Raw genomic sequence first — 22,834 nt, 5'->3', positions numbered from 1 at the left:
CGACTGCTCTGCCTATGTTGCGGATAAGCAAATTGCAAGTGGAAGTGTCCCAAATCATATGTGCCAATTCCACTACCTTCATGCCCATTCTGTTGGTTACAAATAAACCTTGCGACCCGAGCATCCCAATCACCGGGAGTATCCTTAGTCCTGTTACCAATCAAATTAACCCTTCTTACAAAAAGGACCTGGCCATCAAGTTGACTTGGAAGAGGTCTATAATTGTTTAACCAGTATGTAGTTTTGTTTTTGAGTTCATGGTAAGGTTCCAGTTTACCCGGCTTAAGCTGTGGAACTCCAGTTAACACAACTACATAGGGCAAACATTCAGATGGCAGGTTAATGTGGATAGAATTGGTGTCATTAGTAGCTACCGTGTCAGACTTTTGGGGTAATGCAGGTTGATCGCTACCCTGCCTCGTTACTTTACTTTGACTGCGATCACCTTCCCAGCTCTGTACATGTGCACTTTCGGGGAGTCCCATTGCCCCTTTGGCCAATATTGGATTTATAGGTTTTCTACCTTGCTGAATTGCAGTGACTATCACTGGAGGATTAGTTCTAATCGAGGGCCCAGAGATTTCTTTAGAAATTTCAGATACCGTCTCGCCTGTGTGTGTGGGAGCTACCAGTGGGTTTTGCTTCTGTTCTGATGTGTCCTGGATATTTCTAGAGTATAATTTGATTAAGGCCTTTAGGGAAAAAAAGTTGGCGCGTGTGCCTTGTTCAAATCTATCCAGCCTTTCTGACAGTACTTTTACCCTCTCGAGAACCGGGAGTATATGTGACTTCACAATATGCTCGATATGAGCAATAAGGGAAGTGTCATTTGCAGGGCCTGAGGGGGAAAGTGGCTTTGGGCAAGTGGTTGGCAACTCGGGAGGATTAGCAGGTGTTAGTTCACTGCTTGCTGGGGTCTGTAAGGGTTTCTCTGATCTCCCTAAGCCCAATGCTTTTCTACGTACGCTATGTGTTTTTAATTTCAACTTCTTTGCGGTTTTAAGACATCCCCCCCTCAGCCCGCTACCGACTCTTTTTCTTTTAGTGGGTACTATTCTCGTACTCGCCATCTTTGAGTGCGCTGGAATTCCCTGAAGTTGCATAATACTGCTGGTACCCTTGTGTTCCCTATTGGAAACAACTGCCGTCTCCGGTACAGTTGGAAGATCCAACTGATTTGGTGAATCTAGCACAATAGGCCTCTCCACGTTAGCTTCAACACTAGATGGACTGGTCAGCATATTTCCGATGGTGAAGCCATGTGGGCGCTCATCAGTGTTGGCAGGAGAAGCAGCCAACGCCAACGGCCCCAAGGAAGAGCGCTTGCGGTTCAGTGGCTCTAGAGAAAGACGACGTTCGGTAATAGCGATTTCCTTCTCGAGAACCAAATATGCTCGAGTAATAAACTGATCGAGCGTGCCACTGACACAACCTCCCCCCCCCTCCTCCCACCCTTCCTTGACCAAGTAGACATTGGCATGTAAGATGTTAACAAATGCAGCTAAAGAAAAATCCCACAAGAACAATAGACTACCACTGGGAAGTCAATACAATGTCGTTACTGGGTACAATACCTTACAGTATGTAAAACAATGGGTGGAAAGTTAGAGGGGTGGCCCAGACCGACCTCTTTCGGCCCCTGACTGCCACAGACAGCCCATCCTGTCCCGGGCTTCTCCCGGGACGCTCCCGTGCAGCGGAAGCCTGAGTCAATTATATGTCACGTGCGGTGTCCTGTGGGCGGGGGTGGCAGGCGAAACGCGGGACCAGGTATTACAGGTCAAGCAGGGACTCCTGGTACATCGAGTCCCTGCTGGCGTTCAGCACGACCTTCTTAATGCCCCTCTCGCCCCCACAGCAACAAATGCCCAGATGGAAAACACTCCTTCAGGGTCCAACGACGAAGCGGCACCCGCGGAGCGGGTGCGGCGAGTTGTGGGTTTGTTACGGGTTATATTCCACAATGTCCTCAATATAGCAACAGCCAGCAAGGCTCCTCTCCAGTCAGCAAAAGCAATACCCCAATGGCAGTAGGTAATTTGGACACTTTCATATTTTTAACATTATTCATCTACCACTCAATCAACACATCATCATCATCTACACGTACACACACCTACTTGCTGCCTTTTTTGGCTATGGTTAACAACTATTCTTCTATTTCATATTCATATTTAAAGTGCAGGCCCTTTATCAAGCCTTTTTGTTGTAGCAACTACCCTGTCCGAAGCCTTTTTAATATAGATACTGCACAGATTTAAATTATGTTGAAATTTTAGTACAAAGTAAATCAGAAACTGCTGACGTGGAAATTGATCTGAATGACATATCTGATGAAGTTGCATTGGAATGTCTGTTAAATTATGAGATGTTAATAGAATACATTTATTGTTGAAAAATAATAAAGCTTTGAGCACTATCTACTAATGTATTTATTGTACTAAAAGTGAACACTTACTGCTTTTCTTAACTGGGATTATCAATTATTGTTCAATGTCATATTCTGATTCAAAGTCAAGGCCCTTTATTAAGCCTTTTTGTTGTAGAAGTTTCCACGTTTTCAGCCTTTCTTCGCTAGGGTTATCAATTATTCTTCTTGAAATTGAAATTCAAGCTACAGGCCTTTCCATTGACCCTTCTTGTTAACTACTACCCATAAATAGCAGTGGGTAATTTGCACACTTGGGTCCCTTCTGCGTCCTTTCTACCGCACAGTGTGTATACTTTCTGCACTAGCTTGCCTCCTTATATTTGGTACCCATTTCTCAGGCTCCCACTGCAGGATCCGACACACTGTCGGTGTAATGGACTGGAATACCAAACACCCACTTCCCTTACAAGAAAATGGGTAGCTTGCACATCTTAAGCATTTCTTATTTTTCACCTTATTCATCTTCCACTCAATCAACATATCATCCACACATACACAAACCTACTTGCTGCCTTTCTTCGCTGTGATTATCAACTATTCTTCAATTTCATATTCTGATTCAAACTCGAGGCCCTTTATCGAGCCTTTTTGATGTAGCTACTACCCCGCCCAAATGCAGTTAAAAATTTGCACACTAGCTACCTTTCTTGGCTAAGGTTATCAATTATTCTTGAATTTCATGAACAGTTATTGGTGTAGTACAATAACAAAATTCGTCTTACAAGTCCAAAAGAAAACTGAATGACAGTCTACACTACAGACAACACAGGTCACAATTTTAACTATTATGTCCCTGAAACGTACATATTTTGACACTGCATTCAGTTTCGTTTCATAACTTTATTCGACAGTTAAGTCACGAAAGTACATATACAAATAATTATTTTTTTAAAACCAACCAATAAATATTTAAGATACAATTAAATCATTCCATAACCACTGAACAATTTAAAACTTCCATAGTTGTTTCAAATTAAATCTAAAAACAATCCAAAATTCAATATTTTACAGTTCAGTTTATAGTTATATCAATCTGGAGCTGCGAGAAAACCACAGCACATAGGAGGGGTGCAGGGTCATCATAAACATAAGATATTATCAGCAATCACTCACTAGTCCTTTGGGCCAGTGTTTTCAGACGGATTCGCCAGGCCCAGCTTAAAAACTTTGCAACAGCAATACAGATAGGGGGGGGGGGGGGATTCTGTACACAGGATGCGCAAAGCATCGGCATACCTTCTAGTGCCCCTTAATCGACATACTGGTTTTATCCACACGTTACGAGGTGCAATATACAGAGGGCAAGGAAATATTATGTGGCCCACTGTCTCACGTTGTTTTTGGCATTTATCGCATCTATCATTACCTGAACCCCCCCATTTGCAGGTATATTCCAGTGTTGGGAGGGCACCCACCCTTAGTTGAAAGTACAGTTTACGGTAGTAGGGTTTCTCAATCAAATCCCAGTACTTCTCCAGTACTGGGCAAGACTTGAACTCGAGAAAACGACCAGTAAGGTGGGTGGAAAGGCCTTGAGAACTTACCGATGAAAATACCAGTTCCCAATACCTTACTTTCAGGATTTCTTTTGAAGGAAATACTGCATTTGCAGGATCATCCCAAAGCTCTGACATCCCAAGATTTCCTAGGAGAGGTCTAATCTCCTTTAACCATTTGATTTTATGGAATGAATCAGCTTTCATGACGTCCATAAGACCCCTAGAATAGTGTGCAAGTTCCTCTGTACACCATAGCCTGCGCCAGTACAACAGAGGGCGAAGGTTAGCTTGGTATAAAACGGGCTTTTTGCCAAGATCCATCAATAAGGGTATTAACGGGGTGCTTTGAGGGAGACTTGTAACCTTGCGTAAAAACGCATTCTCCAGCTGGGTCAGGCACTTCAGATTCTCAAACCCCCAAAGCTCGGCTCCGTACAGAGCCGAACTTAAGACCTTCATCCCATAAATGTCTAAAACTGGGCTAATTGGTTTGGTCAGGGAAGTCTTAAACTTTGTTAGAAGAATTCCTGCTTGGCGTTTATGCATTAGGACAGCCCGATCAAGTTGACAGTTCCATCGCATATCTTTCTGTAGAGTAACACCCAAGTACATAAAAAAATCAACCTGTTCCAGGGGCAATTTATTCATGAAAACCTTTCCCCTGAACGACCTATGTTCATTAAAGGACTTAAACTTGGTTTTAGCCGTGTTCACTTCTAGGCCACGCAGGATACAAAATTCTTCAAATCGTTGGAGGGCCTTTTGGAGACCACTTGGGGTCTTTGATATTATTAAGGTGTCGTCCGCAAACATGAGGATTGGGATGTGTATACCTGCCAGCACCAGAGTGTCCGAGGGGGTCAGAGAGAGAAAGTCAACCACCCCGTTGACAAAGAGTGAGAACAGGGTAGGTGCCATAACACAACCCTGTCGCACACCTCTGTCAACAGGGAAGGCATCCGTAACCTCACTGTCGCGATTATGGGTACACATAGGGTCATCGTCCCTCACCTTTCCCGGTTTTTGCCGGTCACGTTTGAATGAAGGACTACATATCCCATAAGGCTTAGGGGCAGATCGCAGTACAGCAGGAAAGAGGAAACTCCTACTTAAGCACCGCCTACCGAAGTAATGGTGCTTGACAAACTGCCTACGGAGCCTAGGACCAGTGTTAGCCGAATCAACGATTACCCGGTGTTCTTGCCAATTCCAGTAGCTGCCGGGATTGGGACCGCGCTGCTTGAAGCGCGACTGTGACTCATAAGCGCTTACTCACTTTCTCTTTACTTCGCGGTTTTTCCGCTGGACTGTTAGAGAGCCGCGTCTCTGTTCACAGGAGCAGAACAGGAGACGCTGACTTGCTTTCACAGCTTGGGAGTTTGACTGCCACTCCCTCCCGTATTTCTGAAGCAACTCTGGGCAGACGGAGCTTCTGTCTCGGTTCCAGGACCCGAACCGGTGTTTCATTTTGTTCTGTGTTTCATTTTGTTCTTTTGGTACGTTCAAAGATTGTTATCCGCGCTGGAAACCAAGGAGCTTCTTTTTTGTTGGAGGTCGTTCCAGCGTGCAGCATCCCTCGTGAGAGTCGGAGACTGCGCATAAAGGCGCTCTCTTCTCACAGCACGCCCTGATCATCCCTGCAGTCCTCAGCCAGGAACCGTCCCACCTTACAGGTATTCAGGTACCCTTAGGGAGTCGGAGACTGCGCATCAAGGCGCTCTCCTCTCTAGGGGCCTGTTCACTTTCTCTTAACAGTTTATCTAGGGGAGAGTTTTTGACCCGCGCTGCAGGTAGAACCGGAGGGTCTACGTACTTTTCCATGTGCTACCCTACTTGTCTTCTGGACATTTATCCTGGAGTTATTCCTGTAAGTGTGTTGGGAGAAGTGTTCTTCTGTATACTTGTGGGATGTGTAAGTGAGGTACTTCTCATTCTGTTCTTATTTTCTTCTGTATACAGTGTTCCCAGAGGGTGTGTAGAAGACAGTACTCTATTCCTGTGACGGAACAGGATCCCTTTGTTATTTTGGCCCACTCCCCTTTCCCTGGAATACTTCTTTACCCATAGTGTGGTGATAACATTGTGGTGAGAGTAGTGTTTAGGGGGCATTGGGAACTACTCTACACGGCATCGTTCCTGCTGGCAGTTCATCAGGTTAGTGGTATATTATTCTTGGCGCTACTGACACCTGACACTCACCCTGTATCCCCCACCGGACCCGGGCAAAATTATCCTCATGTAGCCGGACGATAAGGGTCAGCAACTCTGGGGCCATCCCCATTTCTCCCAGGACTTGCCAAAGTTTCTTACGCGGAACTAGATCAAAGGCAGCCCTTAGATCAACAAATACCGTGTAAAGGGCCCCCTTTCCTAGTAAGACCATTCTCCAGTACAAGTTGATAAAGCGAAAAACTTGATCAATTGTACTGGTCAAGCGGCGAAAGCCAGCCTGCATTGGGCTCAGAACGTTGTTATCCTCCATCCACTCTTGAACCTTAGACAAAACCAATCTGCCCATGATCTTCTGGACCGAGTCGATCAAGCTTTTTGGCCTGTAATTACCTGCTACAGATTTATCGCCCTTTTTGAATACTGGAACGATTTCCGCCCCCTTCCAAGAGGGCAGAACGTACGCACCCCACGCAATTGCGATTGCAATGTGTGCAATATATAAATGCCAGGTTTGCTTGTCATTTAAAAAGACATCTGACGGAATGCTATCCATGCCCGGAGCTCTACCACCAGTTACTCCATCCAGAGCCCTATCAACATCTTCAGAAGTGAAGACCACCCCAACATAATAAATATGTGGGGGTGGTTCATAAAACTCATCATCACTGCTCTTGGCGTACTGTGGTTTGAAAAAGTCCACCCACGCATGTTGGGCCACATTATTCTGGGGGCGATCCGGGCAGCCTCCTCTATCCCACTTATATATGTCCCAAAACTGCTTGGAGTTCTTAGCCACACAAGCATCTTTAAGATCTCTCCACTTCTCCTCATCCCATCGCTTCTTAGCCTTCAACTGGGTTTTCCTATAGCAGACCCGAGCTGCCCTTACTTTGCATGATTATCTCAATTTTAGGGCTCTGCCAAGACTAACCTGAGCTTGTCGACATGCTGCATTGTACCATCCCTCAGGTCTCTTGCCCCTTACAATCTTCCCTGAACAGGGCTTAAAAAAATGAGTTTTTAAACGCTCAAACAATTTAGTATGGACTTCGGTCACAGAGGAACGGGAATCCATACTAACAGTAATAGTCCCCAGCACAGCCAGTGCGCTGGTTACTTCTTCATTAATTATAGCTATGGTTTCGGGATGTTCAACAATTCTGCTCCATTTTAAGTGGCGCATGTTGTTAGCTAAAACAAGGTCAGGCACTATTACATCCTGGACGGGTGTTATACCCGCAGCTAAGGAGAGGCTGAGAGTAGCGCTATGTGGATTATGGTCACTCTCTATACGGTTAGATACCACCATATCTATAAGGTAGGGCCACAAACTTGTGTGGACGAGGAGATAGTCAATACGACTAGACGTATAGCCATTATCGTAGGTACTAGTTCCTGATCTATCTGATGGAGTACGTCCATTGGTTGCCCTCAGATGATTTCCCACACACAATCCTTTCAGCTGAATGGCCATTTTTTTTTATGGGATCCATCTCAAAGGAGGGGATACCCCACCTAGAGTCCTCCTCTTCAGTAAGATACTGATCGTCATGCCAGAGGGGCTCAAAGGTAGTGTTAAAATCCCCCGATACAAGAGGCAAAACGTTTGTGGGCGTAGTAACGAGTAACTCTTCTAATACAGATACAACCTCAGATTTTTTTTACCCCTGGAAGGCCTCGAGCATAGACATAAAAAATATCTAGACTGGTTCTTGAAGGGGTAACCAATCTTACTACAAGAATGTCACTTACCTGCTAAACGTTGGTGAGTGGTAAATCCTAAGTCCTGCCTAACCCATATAATAAGTCCACCAACTGGGCGACCCCTATCTTTTTTAATTGCGGGGACATGAAAATTGAGATAGACCAAACGAAACACTGGGTCTACTAACCATGTCTCCTGAAAAAGGCAAATGTCGAATTTTTCAAAAATCTGACCACTCTGGTGAAACTAGTTTTGGGCCCCTGCCTGCTATGTTTCAAGAGATCATCGACGTAGTCCCTCTTACATGACTGAACCCCCGACAGGGTCCAGCCCATCCAAAAAAGCACTCAGCCCATCCAATTTATCAAAACCAAGTGGAAGATTCTGGACTGATAATTCCCCACTAGGTAGGTTTGGGGGTATCTCAACACTTGATAAGACTGAATTGCTATTTCCAGGAATTGATTCCATGTTGGGAGAATGAACTGCTAATATTTCAACATCACCCGTATCACTTTCTGTAAATGAATCATTTCCCCTACATGCATTTCCATTGGTGGGTACTAGATGGTATGCCCCACCTCTGGGCGGGATAGATTGTCAATCACAATCTTCCAACCCAGACACCCTATCAAAGCCATTATACAGCCTTGAAGCTTCTTCAGTATTTTCTCAACGCTCTACACCCCTTGCTAGCGACATAATTCTGGTGGGCTGCAGTAGAGCTCGGTAGAAGTAAGTGAGGGGTAGGGAACGTATTGTAGTTGCTAGACTTTTTTTTTTGTTTCAAAAACCTTTATTGTGTCTTGAAAGCATGGTACATCAATGCAATAAAGTCAAGCAGGTATACATAGTATAGTTGAGCGAAATAGTGGCATCTTCCCATGCAGAGCAGTATGGAGCAATAATCGGTTATATGAAAGAGTATCCAATAAATGTCCCCCAACTCCCCCCCACCCCGAAAACCCAATCATGAAACAGTGGTCAAGTGTTCGAAGTACAAAGATAAAAGCAAAGGCAAGTCCTGAAGCCTCAACTTGGAGGGAAAAGTCCCCATGCCCCCAATAAAGCAATTCAGTAAGACAGTCAAGTAGGCACAACAATCAAATAATGACACAGGTAGGGGTTCACTAGAGGGTCTTGATCATGTAGTCAGGTATTCCAAGGACCATACAAATATTCTGTAGCTAGACAATGAGCAGTTGAGAAGTACATGTAGGGTAAAGTATTACATATCCGGTGATTGTGATACGCTTTCAGCGGTTATATCCGCCCCCACCCGTTCATCTCCCCCTTCTGCCCGTTGCTTAAGGAGATAAGCCGTGAAAGGTGCCCATTTGTCTTTAGGCTGTGACCTCGGGGCTGGAGTTCTGCGTAATCCTGTAGACTCTCCTGCCAGGTGGACAGAGAGCAAAGCAAACACTTAAACTTTGGGGCTCGGCCTCTGCCCCAGCGGCAGGCAATTAGGCGCTTGGCCAGTAAGAGACTGAGGGCCAGGAATCTTTTGTGTATAGTGACAACAGACCGCGTCAAATCCAACAGCGCCTGGAGTGGGCATGGGGTCAGTTCTACGCCAAGCATGTTTGCAAGACCAGCGAAAACTTGTTCCCAAAAGCTGGCAATCTGGGGGCAGGACCATGCAAGGTGTACAAAATCTGCACCAGCCGCACCGCAGCGGAGGCAGCAATCCGATTCACGCACATGAAGCCTTTTCAGTCTGGCAGGTGTATGATATATTCGATGAAGGAATTTATAATGTAGTAGCCGCAGTCTATTATTGCCTGTAATCGCACGTGTTTGAGTGCAACTGGTTTCCCATTGGTCATCTGTCAGTGGCACCTCGAGGTCTCCATCCCACTCCGCCCTGGCCACCAGGTGTGGTCTGTGCATGTTTGTAGAGCATGGATACTACATGTCGTGGGGTTTTGGGTTGTACTATGGCGTGAAGTGGAGCAAACATGTCTGGCTCGATGGGGAATGACGGGGTAAGGGCTTGGACATTTTGCCTTAGTCTAGTAAATAGAAAGGTATCCATGCCCGACGGGGACACCTCCCCAAAAAATTGCTCAGTTGATCGTAAAGTACGCTGCACGACAATCTTTTTTCTGTCTGGGTGAATTCATGAGTTAGGTTGGAGGATGCTCTAATCAAAAACTGATCCAGAGTTCCCACTATGGAGCCCCCAGTAATGGATTTTCTACATTTCCTCCCAGTAGGTGAAGCCATTATATAGTTCTGGGCAAGTGGCAAATAGAGACAAAGCCCTTATGGAATTTCACTTGCTAAAATACAGTAACTAGTCCAACAGGTTACAATTATAATTTGGCTTCACACTAACCTTCTGGTAAAGATGTTAGAGAGGGACCGCGTTCCGTCCTCAACCATTTTCTAACGGGCTCAAACGGACCCGCCCTGGGCCCGGGCTTCGCCCGACGCGCGCCCGCGGGGCGGGAGGCGCGAATCGTAATCAAAGGGCTGCTGCAGGGAGGGGCTGCTACACAGGTGTTGACGCCCGCTGCCTCCTGGGCCAGTTAGTCTTTCCTCCAGCAATCACAGTCACAATGCCCCCGCGAAGCCACGAAGCGTCTCCATACATGTTCTATCTTTCATTTCAATTGTGATTACAGATGATACACTCCACCATTAAATGTACACTGCGGACAGCCAGATTCACAACTTCAATTCACCTTTCCTTCTACATTAAATACACCATTGGATCTACCCTTGCTTTCCTTAACGTAGGGACAATTGTACTCTGTCCTCCGATTCTGTTAACTGTACAAAATAGAATTCATCAATATTTGTATCAATTCGTACCTTCGATCTACATTACAGACAGCGGGGTCCACAACTTCAATTCAGCTTTCAATGTAAATTTCTCTTCACTATGTGTCCTGAGAAGTGCTATCAATCAATTCTCCGCTCACTCAAGGCCCTTTATCAAGCCTTTTTGATGTAGCTACTACCCCACCCAAACGCAGTTAAAAATTTGCACACTTGCTACCTTACTTGGTAGGATTATCAATTATTCTTGAATTTCATGAACTTCTTTTATATCAGTTATAGGTTTAGTACAATAACAAAATTCGTCTTGCAAGTTCAAAAGAACACTGAATGACAGTCTACACTACAGACAACACAGGTCACAATTTGAACTATTATATCCCTGAAACATACATATTTTGACAATGCATTCCATACATGTTCTATCTCATTTCAATCATGATTACAAACAATACAGTCCACCATTAAATGTACACTGCGGACACCGTGATTCACAACTTGAATTCAGCTTTCCTTCTACATTAAGGACACCGTTGGATCTACCCTTGCTTTCTTTAACGTAGAGACAATTGTACTCTGTCCTCAGATTCTGTTAACTGTACAAAATAGCATTCATCAATATTTGTATCAATTAGTACCTTCGATCTACATTACAGACAGCGGGGTTCACAACTTTAATTCAGCTTTCAATGTAAATTTCTCTTCACTATGTGTGCTTAGAAGTGCCTTCAATCAATTCTCCGCTCAGTAGAGTTCACAACTAGATATCAAGAGCGCTAGCACTACAGAAAACATTCAATACAATCTTGATTTACTTAAAACACAGACAATTGGTGTAGAAAATATACAGGATGAAGATTTAGTTATTCTTGTCATTGGCGTTCCTTCTAAGAGTAAGAAAATATGGCAAGAATGAGTGGATATTAGGAAAGTGAAAAAGGCAACGTTCTGTTCTATCTGCTATAAAAAAATTAATATTACAAAAATGTGTATGTGGTAAAAGAATAAATAACTGTAGAAGATACTGGCTTCCCATCTGGACAAATTGAAAAACTGGATGTTTCCATAACTGAAGAAATCTACGAACATTACAGTATTCATCCACTTCATTCTAAAGAAGTGATGGGGAATACTATAGAGTTATTCCAAATGAAAGAAGCAAAGAGAAGTCCCATTACTGTATGCGTAAAAAGCTTGGAAGATCGTTCTTTCCCTCAGTTCTTTCCCACACGAAAAAGAGGACGACATGATGACCGACCTGTGCAGATTCCTGCATCTGAATACCGGACATCAACATTATATGCAGAAAATCCAAGATTTCAACAATGTATTCCATATTTGTTCCATCTTTTGTTTGAGAGTGATTTGCTGGACTTCTTATGCAGAAAACCATATATTGAAAACAGATGTACATCTGCAAAATTTTTCAGCAAACATATTTATGCATAAAGTACAGCAGAAAGATAATATTTACATTAATCTCATGGCATGTCAGCGTTGTAGTAATGAGTACTGGTACCGTCGTCATGGAGAACTAAAATGTATGCTAAGGAACTTAGAAACTCCTACATAGTTCCTTACGCTAAGCTCTGCTGACTATGCTTGGGATGATTTACTTCAATTTCTTGATTACACAAATTCATATGATCATACTCAATGTCATCTAATGCTTCCACAAAATCAGCATCTAAAGTTTAGTTTAGAAAATCACAGCTGATATCTACAACATTTATATCTTCCTCTTCATTCTCCCTACTTATAAAAATTATGTTTAGCTCTTCTATGATACTGTTACTAATGTCGAAACCGTCTTTCAAATTTTGTTGATTTTCCATACTAAATTTCTTATATTGTGGGTCCTTGTACAAAAACATAAACACTTAATTTTATCTTCACTGTAATATCAGCATATGTGGTGATTCATATGAAATATCTTACAATTAGACCAACAATATTTTGTACATGAGTGTATATTATTTTCAAAATATTCTAAAATTAAATACAATAAATACAGGGTCACTCTGCATTGTGTCAAGTGCTTTATTTATTTATTTATACTACCTACTGTTTTACAAACTTTAAACAATGACAACAGCACTGCCTTAGTTTGACTCACCCCATTACGTTCTCAATTAGGGTGGAGGGAGGCAAAGGAAAGGAGTAAACTACATGTCTACAGATGTACTCCTATATTTAGAACACTGGATGAAGCACTGAATAAATAAAGTTAGATACAAAAAAAGGCTGCATAAAAGATACACAAAGTAAAGCAACACAAATAGGTCACCGAATCTTGAACACAAACTGGTAAGTCATCAAATGAACAAAAAGGCTAAGAGCACTGCAACGGACGCTATGCTGTGGAACTCATTGTGAAGAAAGGTAGAAACATACTGTAAATAAAGCGGAATTCAAATAAATAAAAAGTAAAAAAGATACATGGATTACAAAGTCACTGGAGTAATACTCTGTTCCCCAACACAAAAAAAGATTTTGCAAAAGTTATATGAACAAATGTTTAAGGAGCTGCAAAGGGACCCCATCCCCGGGACTCAAAAAATAACATTGGGGACAGTGGCGAGAACGCCAATGCCCCCACGGTCCCAGCCGGCTCCCCGCATCCTTCGAGAGCCGGCATTGCTTTCTCAGAGAGAACAGCTTACATGCTGCTCTCTCTAACGGAAAGCAATCTGCTTTCCTACTTGAAAGAGACAGCAGATTAACTTGCTCTCTCTTTCAAATTGTAAACCGGTTTGCTGTGCTAAAGTGGGAGCCGCGGCGCTCCCACCCTACCATAGCAAACATCAGAGTCCCAGGGATAGGCACCCCGAGACACTGCAAGTGCCGGCCCTGGGAAATGATGGTCCCCAGGGCCATCAAGGGTTCCTGTAAGGAGGCCGCGCAACCCCCTCCCAACATTAAAAAGTCCTGAGAAGTGGAAGTCCCCGGAGCTGGGAAATCCGTGCCATCACAGACCCCCCCTATTTTAAATATTACTGCCCCAGGAAGGTGGCGGTCCCCGAAGAATGTAGGAGACCCGTGAGCCCCCCCGCATACTTCAAAATAAACGATGGCTGCTAACACTTCCTGCTTTGGAGTGCTGACAGACAGTTGACAACCAATCAGCATGCAGCTCGTGCTCGAAATTGTACGGATTTCCGTACGCCGCGATTGTTCTTTAAAAAAAAAAGACATTTATATATATATACCCTAAACATCCATATACGACCTCCTGGAGCAAGCCTATAAGGTCAGAATGTTTCTACCCTGCCCCCTTTCCTTATTTCTCAACTTTGTTTTACTGTTTTCTTGTGACTCGGTTCCAGCGACGAACAAGATGGCTGCCAACACTTCCTGGTATGGAGTGCTGACAGACAGTTGACAGCCAATCAGCATGCAGCTCGTGCTCGTCATTGTACAGATTTCCGTACACCGCGATTTTTGTTTAAAAGAAAAAAAAATAGAGCCTAAACATCCATGTACGACCCCCTGAGCAAGCCTAGAGGGTCAGAATGTTTCTAGCCTGCCACCTTCCCTTACTTCTCAACTTTGTTTTACTGTTTTCTTGTGACTCGGTTCTACCGAGGCACAAGATGGCCACCAACACTTCCTGGTTTCGAGTGTTGACAGACAGTTGACAGCCAATCAGCATGCAGCTCGCGGTCGTAATTGAACGGATTTCCGTACGCGTGCTGAACTCCGTCTCTAGATATCGCCATGATTTTACTTGCAATTTTCTCAGAAACTACTGAACGGATTTATACCATTTAACAAAGAGCACAATCTGCGAACCCAACTCTACCTCTCTGCCAAATTTTGTGTAATTCCGTTCAGCCATTCGGGCTGTGGCCTGGCTAAAGGTCCCTATGGAAAATTGCATGGGGAAAACACGTTTTGGGACCCCCCTTTTTTCTCGGCCCCCGCTTGACGAATCACCTCCAAACTTTCAGGGAAGGAGGGGAACCGAGCAGGCCATTTTCTTGGAGAAATTTACGAAGATTTGTCCACCGGCGCCAAAGTTATTCAAAATAGAATGTTGTGGATTTCCTATGGAAACTAGGTCCTAACTAGAACTACCTACTGGCGACGGCCAGTAGGTAATACTATATAAAATACATATACATATATATGATGCATATTTAAAGGTTGGCAGAATGAGTTTGCAGAAAAATTACATTGGAAACATGAATTAAAGTAATGATATGTCTGATATGAATAAATATCTTCCAGTGTGTCATTTGTGTCTATGATCAGCTCAACATTGAGGGAACACATTTTGTTATAGGCTACACAAGAAGATGGAATATACTACGAAATATGAACTGATATTTAAACCATGCGAGTACACAACAGTCACATTTGAATCAACAGTTTTGGTTATGGCAGGATTTACATGCTTAGTCTTGATTGCTCGTCTTACCTCGTATGCTCATGTGAACACTCCTAGACTAGTGATGAGTCAGTAGATAGATAAAAAAAGTTAATTGTTTGCTTCTTTCACAATATGCACATTTTACAATATTGAGAAAGACGTACGTGCCAGCCACATGTAAGCAAACAATCTAAACTGAATTACTAATTCTTTAACAAACATTCCATAAACATTTTTTGTAGGTTGCTTAATGATTGAAGGTCAAGGACTTTTTTTGGCAAAGATATTTTTGAAGAAAGAGAACAGTGGAGAGGAAATTAACGGCAAAATATAACAGCAAAGAGACTTTTTTAAAAGGAAAAAACAGGTTTAACACCCACGCTATGGGGAACTGTAGAACACTCCAAAAATGTAAAGTGCAGGTCAAAATAACCTCACTATCTCCTGGGAAACATAATTGATCCCGTGGTCGCTGAAGGTTCTCTGTACCCATTGATGCATAAGCTTAGCTCTGTTATTTTCTTAAATTGGTACACCTAAATTCTTGAATTAAATAAAATACAAAGAAATGTGAATCTGAATGATCATTTAACTCATTCCACTTTATACATTATGAACTGAAACATTTTGGAGTTCATGCCAATTAACTTTCAATTAACCAAAAAGCAATGGCTATTAGTGTGTGGACTCAAAAAGAGCAGAAACACGGTCATGTCACTTGTACCGAGCTCCTTCCTACTAAAGATGAATTCACTGCTAATGTTATTACACTTTATCAGGATGCTGGACAACTTTTCATAAATCCACAATTAAAAATTAAAGATTTGGCAAGCAAATGTCACTATGGAATATTTGAAACAAAACAGATACAGAAAAAACTGGCAGGGTGTCTATGTTGTAGGAGGGATATTAGAAATTGAGATATGAAGACATTCTTGCTAGTTAAATGCTGGGTGTCAGATGATACCCTGATTATGCTCACCTTATACGATAGTACCGCTGCCAGTGAAAGACTATTACTCCATATAATGTATTATATAAGAAAATAATCCTTATTACGATCTTACCTTTTCTTTCATTCCTGCTGTTTTCTTCAACTCTCTCCACTGTTTGCACTTCCATTTTGGGAAACTCATCTTCCTTCTCTTCAGAAGTTACTCCCTCTGTTGGGTTTTCATTATGGAACTCTGCACCCTCCTCCAACTCCTCATTTTCCAGCAATACCACATCCATCTCCCCATGCGTTTCCTTTCCTTCATCTCCATTGGTACACCAAAATTCTTGAGTTAAAATACAAAGAAATGTGAATCTGAAAGAGCATTTAATTAATTCCACCTTATACATTATGAACTGAAACATTTTGGAGTTCATGCCAATTAGCTAAAAAGCAATGGCTATTAGTTTGTGCACTCAAAAAGAGCAGAAAAATGGTCATGTCAGTTGTGTCGAGCTCCTTACTACTAAAGATGAATCCACTTATAATGTTATTACACTTTACCAGGATGCTGGCAAACTTTTCATAAATTCACAATTAAAAGTTAAAGATTTGGAAAGCAAATGTCACTATGGAATATTTGAAACGAAACAGATCCAGAAAAAACTGGTAGGGTGTCTATGTTGTAGGAGGGATATTAGAAATTGAGATATGAAGACATTCTTGCTGGTTAAATGCTGGGTGTCAGTTAGATGGCCCCTTGATTATGTTCGCCTTATAAGACATTACAGGTGCCAGTGAAAGACTTTTACTATATATAATGTATTAAATGAGAAAATAATCCTTATTACGATCTTACCTTTTCTTTCATTCCTGCTGATGTTTTCTTCAACTCTCTCCACTGTTTGCACTTCCACTTTGGGAAACTCGTCTTCATCCTCTTCTGAGGTTACTCCCTCTATTGGATTTTCATTTTGGACCTCTGCACCCGCCTCCAACTCCTCATTTTCCAGCAATACCACATCCATCTCCCCATGCGTTTCCTTATCTTCATCTCCATGGGTCTGCTTTTCTGATTCCTCCATGTTGGTGTCTTCCATTTCTTGCTCTTCCTCAAAGGTTTGTTCATCCACTCCCCCATTCTCTTGTGTGTGTTCATCAAAACTCTCCACTTTAGGGCCGGGATCATCAATGGTATCAATTATTGTCTCTACTTCAGCTTCCGGTGAAGCAGACTCTTCCATCATGGCATACTTTTCTTCCACACTATATGTGGAAGCATTCTCCTCCTCTTCCATTTTGTTGGGGATTTTGCCTTCTTCAGTATTCTCTATTTGGACCTCCTGGGACACTTCTAATATCTTACTTTCAACCAGCACTATTCCAGTATGCCTTTGAGTTTCATTTTCTGAGTCTTCAATTGTTTGCTCGCCCAGTTCCACCTCCTTCAAGTTGATGTTTTCAACTTCCTGGTCTTCTAAGCCATTATCAGTCTGCTTATAAAAACATTCTTCTTCAGAACTCGACTCGCCTACGTCCTCAATAGCTGGCTTTGCTTCCACCTGAACAGTGACTTTGACAGACGTGTCCCCTGACATATTTTGGGGATCATTCTCTTGTGCATTAATTTTGAGGATGTCACTTGCTTCCCCTTTTGGGGTGTCTTCATTTTCAAATCTCTCTTCTTGTACTTCCAACACCCCCTCAATGTCTTTACTTCCTGCTACCTGCACTTCAATTTGCCATTGAGCTTCATTTTCTTCCTCTTGATAAGTCTGCAATCCACTTTCTTCCTCCTCCTCCTCGATGGTCTCTTGAACTTTCTGCTCCTCCTCAAAGCTTTGTTCTTCCACTGCAGCCTTCTCATGTGTCTGCTCATCAAAACTTTCCAGAACATATTTGGGAGCATTCTCATCCTCTTCAAACTCACTGTAAGCATGTTCTTCCTTTTCCAATGCATCAGAAGCAGAATTTTCCTCCTCTATCGTTTCAAAAGAAGACTCTACCTCAGCCTCCAAGTTTGAGGTCGACTTTTCCTCCTCTAAGCTCTCTGAAATAGGCTCTTCTACCTCTGCAGCCTCAGAAACAACCACTATCTCCGCCATTATGTCAGAATCGTCCATGAACATCCTACAAGCAGAATCTTCCTCTTCCATCTCTTCAGGATCTGGATTTTGCATACAAATGTTCTCAGAAAAATGTTCTTCCTCCTCAGCAGTAGCTAGATTATTAGCTAGGCAGAAGGCCTCCTTATCAAACTCCTCCAGAAGCTTGCCTTCATTTTCATCTATACATTTTAACTCTGTCTCATGAGTCTGTAAATGTTTCTTGGCATGGTCCGTATCTTCATTATCTCTAGTTTCAGCTCTACCCTGAGACTCTTGCTGGGCAGATGTTTCAGTCTCACAATTCAGTCTTTCGCTAGGAGGAGCAGATGGCAGGGTATAAATGGCTCCAATACTCTGAAAAACTTAATATTTAGAGTAATTAGATTAGAAAGGGGATCCATTGTCCATGTTTCACCATCCATTCATAGTAATTGTAACTTTAGAAAAATAGCCCAAAATGCCTGAAACAGTTTCATTTGTTTAGTAATACAATATCAATCACTGAAATGAAATGCAATTAGTGTTACACTTCAGAATGAAATTAAAATAACCGTAACTGTTTATAATAATCATCAGAAATTATTTATTTTTTGGAATAAGACGCTTAAAAACATACAAAAACACATTAATAAAATCAGCAAACGCATTAGGTAGAAATACTTCATCCAAACCGATTAAAAAGAAGAATCATGAAATGAAGATTAACAATTACCAAAGCTCTCGACAAATAAAATTTGGTGTAACACAATAAATCTTTATGATACAAGCATAATGTAGAAACTTGGCAAGGCCAAAATCAGGAAATCATTGATCTGCCATTTCAATAAGCATAGTGTAACAAAACTGTGGCTAGACCTCAAGGACCTACAAACTAGAATTATCTATTTTCTCCTTAAAAAGGTCTAACTCCCTGCCCCGCCAAAACCTCATAAAATGTTCCACACAAAATGTACAAACTGGACAACGATTAGATCTGACCTCCCAGTAACGCATTTGCAAGTAAACTCATTGAGTGAGAGAATACCAAACGCAAAAGTTTCTTACCTTCGGTAACGATATATCTGTAAGAAACAGTAGTTCGTGTTAGATTCCTTACCTTAGAATGTCCCCAGGTGTCAGACTGGATCCGGAAAGTTTTGCGTAGCAGTACCCCTGCGCGTCGGTACTTATACGCTGCCCTTGCGCGCTGACGTCAGTTCTTATACACTGCTTTTCCGCGCCAGGAACGCAGAGCCATGATAAAAACCGACACTGGTGCTATAACACTAGGACCCTCAAAGGGATGTACCTTAACCCTAGATATCAGTTCGCAGAACTGGGAGGATGGGTGGGGCGGTAAGGAATCTAACACTAACTACTGTTTCTTACAGATATATAGTTACCGAAGGTAAGTAACTTGTGCATCTGAAAGAAACAGGTTAGGGCTAGATTCCTTTATCTTAGAATAGATACCCCAGCAATACCAACCCCGGTGGTGGGTCTGTGAACCAATGATCACACCAGAAAGTCCTGGAGAACAGAACGGCCGAAAAAGCCATCTCTCCGGACTTGGCTGTCCAGGCAGTAGTGTCTAGCAACCGTGTGCAGCAAGGCCCACATAGCTGCCTGACAGATGTCCTGCAAGGGGACTCCCCGACCCAGGGCAGTAGTAGCCGCCGTGGCCCGAGTGGAATGGGCCCTCAGCCCAACAGGGGGCTCCTTTTTATTCAAAGAGTAGCATACCTTGATGTACAACACAACCCACCGAGAGATGGTCCGTTTGTGCACCGCCAGTCCCTTCTTAGCGCCCACGTGACCAACAAAAAGCTGGTTGTCCACCCGGAACTGGCATGTGCAGTCTAGATCGAATGAGTGCGCACGTTTTGGGTCCAGACTGTGGAACCTCTCTTCCTCTATCGAGGGATGCGGAAAGAAGATGGGCAAGGTGATGGAACTGCCCGATGTGGAAGGCTGTGACTACCTTGGGCAGGAAAGAGGGACACGTTCTCAAGACAACTTTGTCCGGATGGACAGAAAGGAAAGGAGGTTTGGAAGAAAGAGCCTGGAGCTCACTCACTCTCCTGGCAGAGGTGATGGCAACCAGGAAGGCAGTCTTAAGAGTGAGAAGACGAAGAGGGCAATTTTGAAAAGGCTCGAAAGGAGCGCACATCAAATAAGTAAGAACAAGGTTCAAGTCCCACTGAGGCATCACGAAAGGAACAGGAGGAAACATGGGAGTGATGCCCTTCAAGAATCTATTTACAACAGAGGACTTGAAAAGAGAAGGCTGGGGGGGCGTGGCCAGCAGCATGGTGGAGTAAGACGTGCCTCTGTTAAGCTCCCGGCTTACTGCACGAATCCGTCGACAAAACTATCCCCAAAACTTCCAAAACCCCACCAAACTGAAACCAGAGAGACTCCACGGACCCAGGAGCCCGATGTAAGAGACCTGGATGATAACGGGGCTGTATTTGGCACTGAGCGGGGAACTCGCGAGGCTGAGGCGAACCCGCGACAAGATGGCGACCGGGCTCGCACCTTTGTACTGAGTGGAGCTTTGCTCGGCTCTGCGGCCGCGCAGCCGGCGGACCCCCCTCATTGACGAGGTCGAAAATAACAGCCTGACCGGGGAGGCAGCGAGCGGCCCCGTCCGCCAACGTCTAGAGGCGGCGGAGTGGCAATCCGAAGCTGAGGGTCCTTGCCGGGCCGGAGGGAGACCCGGACCGAAAATCGCCGCAAGCCCCGGGCCGGGGGTGGCGGCGGACGGCTGCGGAGGAGAGCGCCAAGACGGTGGGGACATCTGCTGGCAGAGGTCCGGGTAAGGTCGGGGGCCGCCCCGCTCAAGAGGCCACGGATCCTGGGGCTCCCCCCCCTCTCCCCGCCCCCCCGCCCCTCGCCCTGTGCCTGGACCTGTGCTGTTGGGGATCCGGCGGAAGGGCTTGCCGTTCCAAGTGCGGCTGGCTGGTCGGACCAGCGACTGCTTCCCTCCGCCCCGATTGACCTGCCGCCGCAGCCGGGGGTCGGGGGCCCGCGACCAGTATTGGCACCACGAAGGAGAGAGCCAGAGACGCGCTGAGGAGCGCCGCAAACGGGCCCTGATCGGGCCGGCGCTGACCCCTTGAGGCCCCCCCCCCCGTCCTGGTGAGGCAAAGGAGGTGGAAACGTGGGCGCCCACTACAGCTGCTGCTCATCTAGGAGACCTCATCGGGGGTGCGGCCTAACTTCGATACTCAGTAGAGGGGGGCCCAGATACGGCCGGAGGCTCTGCTGTGTGAAGGAAGGCGACACCCGCCTCGGCAGGTAGCCGTGTGGGAGACCCTGGGAGGCCCCCTCCCCGCCTCTGACTATTCACGGCTGCCCACTGCCACCGGACTATCCGCTGTCGGCGAATCCGGCTGAACTGGGGGATCACACTTGGGTGCTCTTTCCCCCCCTCACCCCTCACCGCCTGCACGGACGATCTGGCCACAAGGAGAGGCTACTGCTCGAGATCGACATGGGGAAAAGAGACCCTGCTCCGAGGTCGGCCAGGCAGGAAACCATAGAAAGCTACGCTACGGCAAGATCCCGGAGGGAGGTGACCTCAGCGACGTCTGGCACCAATGCGGACACGACTATCATCATGGAGGCAATACAGACCTCAAGGGCAGATATAATGAACTCTAGAAAGGCTCTGGAGATGAAAATAGGCGAGGTGGGTGCAGAGGTCCTCCTGCTGTGTCAGGATTTTAGGAATCTCACGGAGAGAGTGACAGTCACTGAGACCAGAATCAGCGAGACGGAGGATTCCCTTACTACACTGAAGAAAGATATGGCGGAGCTACAGGCATCACACAGGCAGCTGCTGTGGAGAGTTGATGATGCAGAAAACCGGGCAAGACGTAACAACCTCCGCTTCGTGGGTTTTAGGGAAGGTATTGAGAAGACCGACGTTGCAGCGTTTATCCGAGACTGGTTAACAGCGACGTTCCCACAGGCCAAATTCTCGAACTGCTTTATCATAGAACGGGCACACAGGGCTCTGCTTATGAAACCTCCGGAAGGAGCGAGGCCACGACCGATCATTGCCCGTTTCCTCAACTTTGCAGATAGAGACCTCATCCTGAGGGAAGCAAGGAAAAAGGGGGAACTTAGACTTGAAAATGCAAACCTCATGATTTTCCCAGACTATAGCCAGGAGGTGCAGAAACAGAGGCGCTCTTATGATTCAGTTAAGGCAAAATTGCGCGATATGCACATATCCTACATGCTACTCTTTCCGGCGAAGCTGAAGGTATTATATAAGGGCAGATCACATTTCTTCAGCCGCCCAGAGGAGGTGTGGCAGTGGTTAGAGGAGCGACCCATGCTCCGCGTGGCGGAGGAGGAGGGCCGTAGGATCCGCTTCGAAATGGCGGTGGCCAATTTCCGGAGAAGCCCGCCCAAGACACAGCGGTCCCACATCCCGAGGATGAAATGCCATACACCCTCCCCGCTAAATTCGGAACACAACGCACCGGTCGGAGGAGACCGGGACCGAAATGTAACCACGGAGGTGAATCCGGCGCCTAATCACAGATGTAGCAGCATGGGCAACAGCATCGTCGAGGAGGTGGAAGATGCGGCTAGCGCACACTCCACAGACTCTGAGGAAACAACAGATAACTCTCTACATCCCCTGGTCACGGCGTTCCGAGAGATGGAGCAGGGGGCCACTGGAGGCGCGAAGGACTGCGGGCCGGACTCTCAAGATTCCCAATCGTAAGGAAGTATGGAACTGGTATCCGGAACTGCAGTGGGCCACTGCCGGAGACACGCAAGTTACAAACACCACTTTTTGAATTTCTGTTTTGACACTGGTGCTCTCTGAT

At 44.8% G+C, this 22,834-nt stretch overlaps 1 protein-coding gene across 2 annotated transcripts in view; it reads right to left on the bottom strand.

Moving 5' to 3' along the window:
- The window catches only part of CENPT (centromere protein T), a 1,372,670-nt gene that overhangs the window by 402,190 nt on the left and 947,646 nt on the right, over positions 1 to 22,834 (bottom strand). Inside the window, exons 14-15 of one of the 2 annotated variants that reach the window (XM_086945259.1) lie at positions 16,757 to 18,367; positions 16,031 to 16,243 (exon numbers count right to left, since the gene is read on the bottom strand). In XM_086945259.1, the coding sequence (XP_086801385.1) occupies positions 16,031 to 16,243; positions 16,757 to 18,367 (1,824 nt within the window). The remainder of the gene's footprint in view (positions 1 to 16,030; positions 16,244 to 16,756; positions 18,368 to 22,834) is intronic. The other variant, XM_086945260.1, reaches the window with a different exon arrangement.

The sequence above is a fragment of the Lissotriton vulgaris genome, chromosome 12 (assembly GCF_964263255.1).
Source record: "Lissotriton vulgaris chromosome 12, aLisVul1.2, whole genome shotgun sequence".
In the NCBI taxonomy this organism is placed as follows: domain Eukaryota; kingdom Metazoa; phylum Chordata; class Amphibia; order Caudata; family Salamandridae; genus Lissotriton; species Lissotriton vulgaris.
The sequence above is the reverse complement of the archived record's forward strand: the minus strand, read 5'-3'. Positions and strand labels throughout refer to the sequence as shown.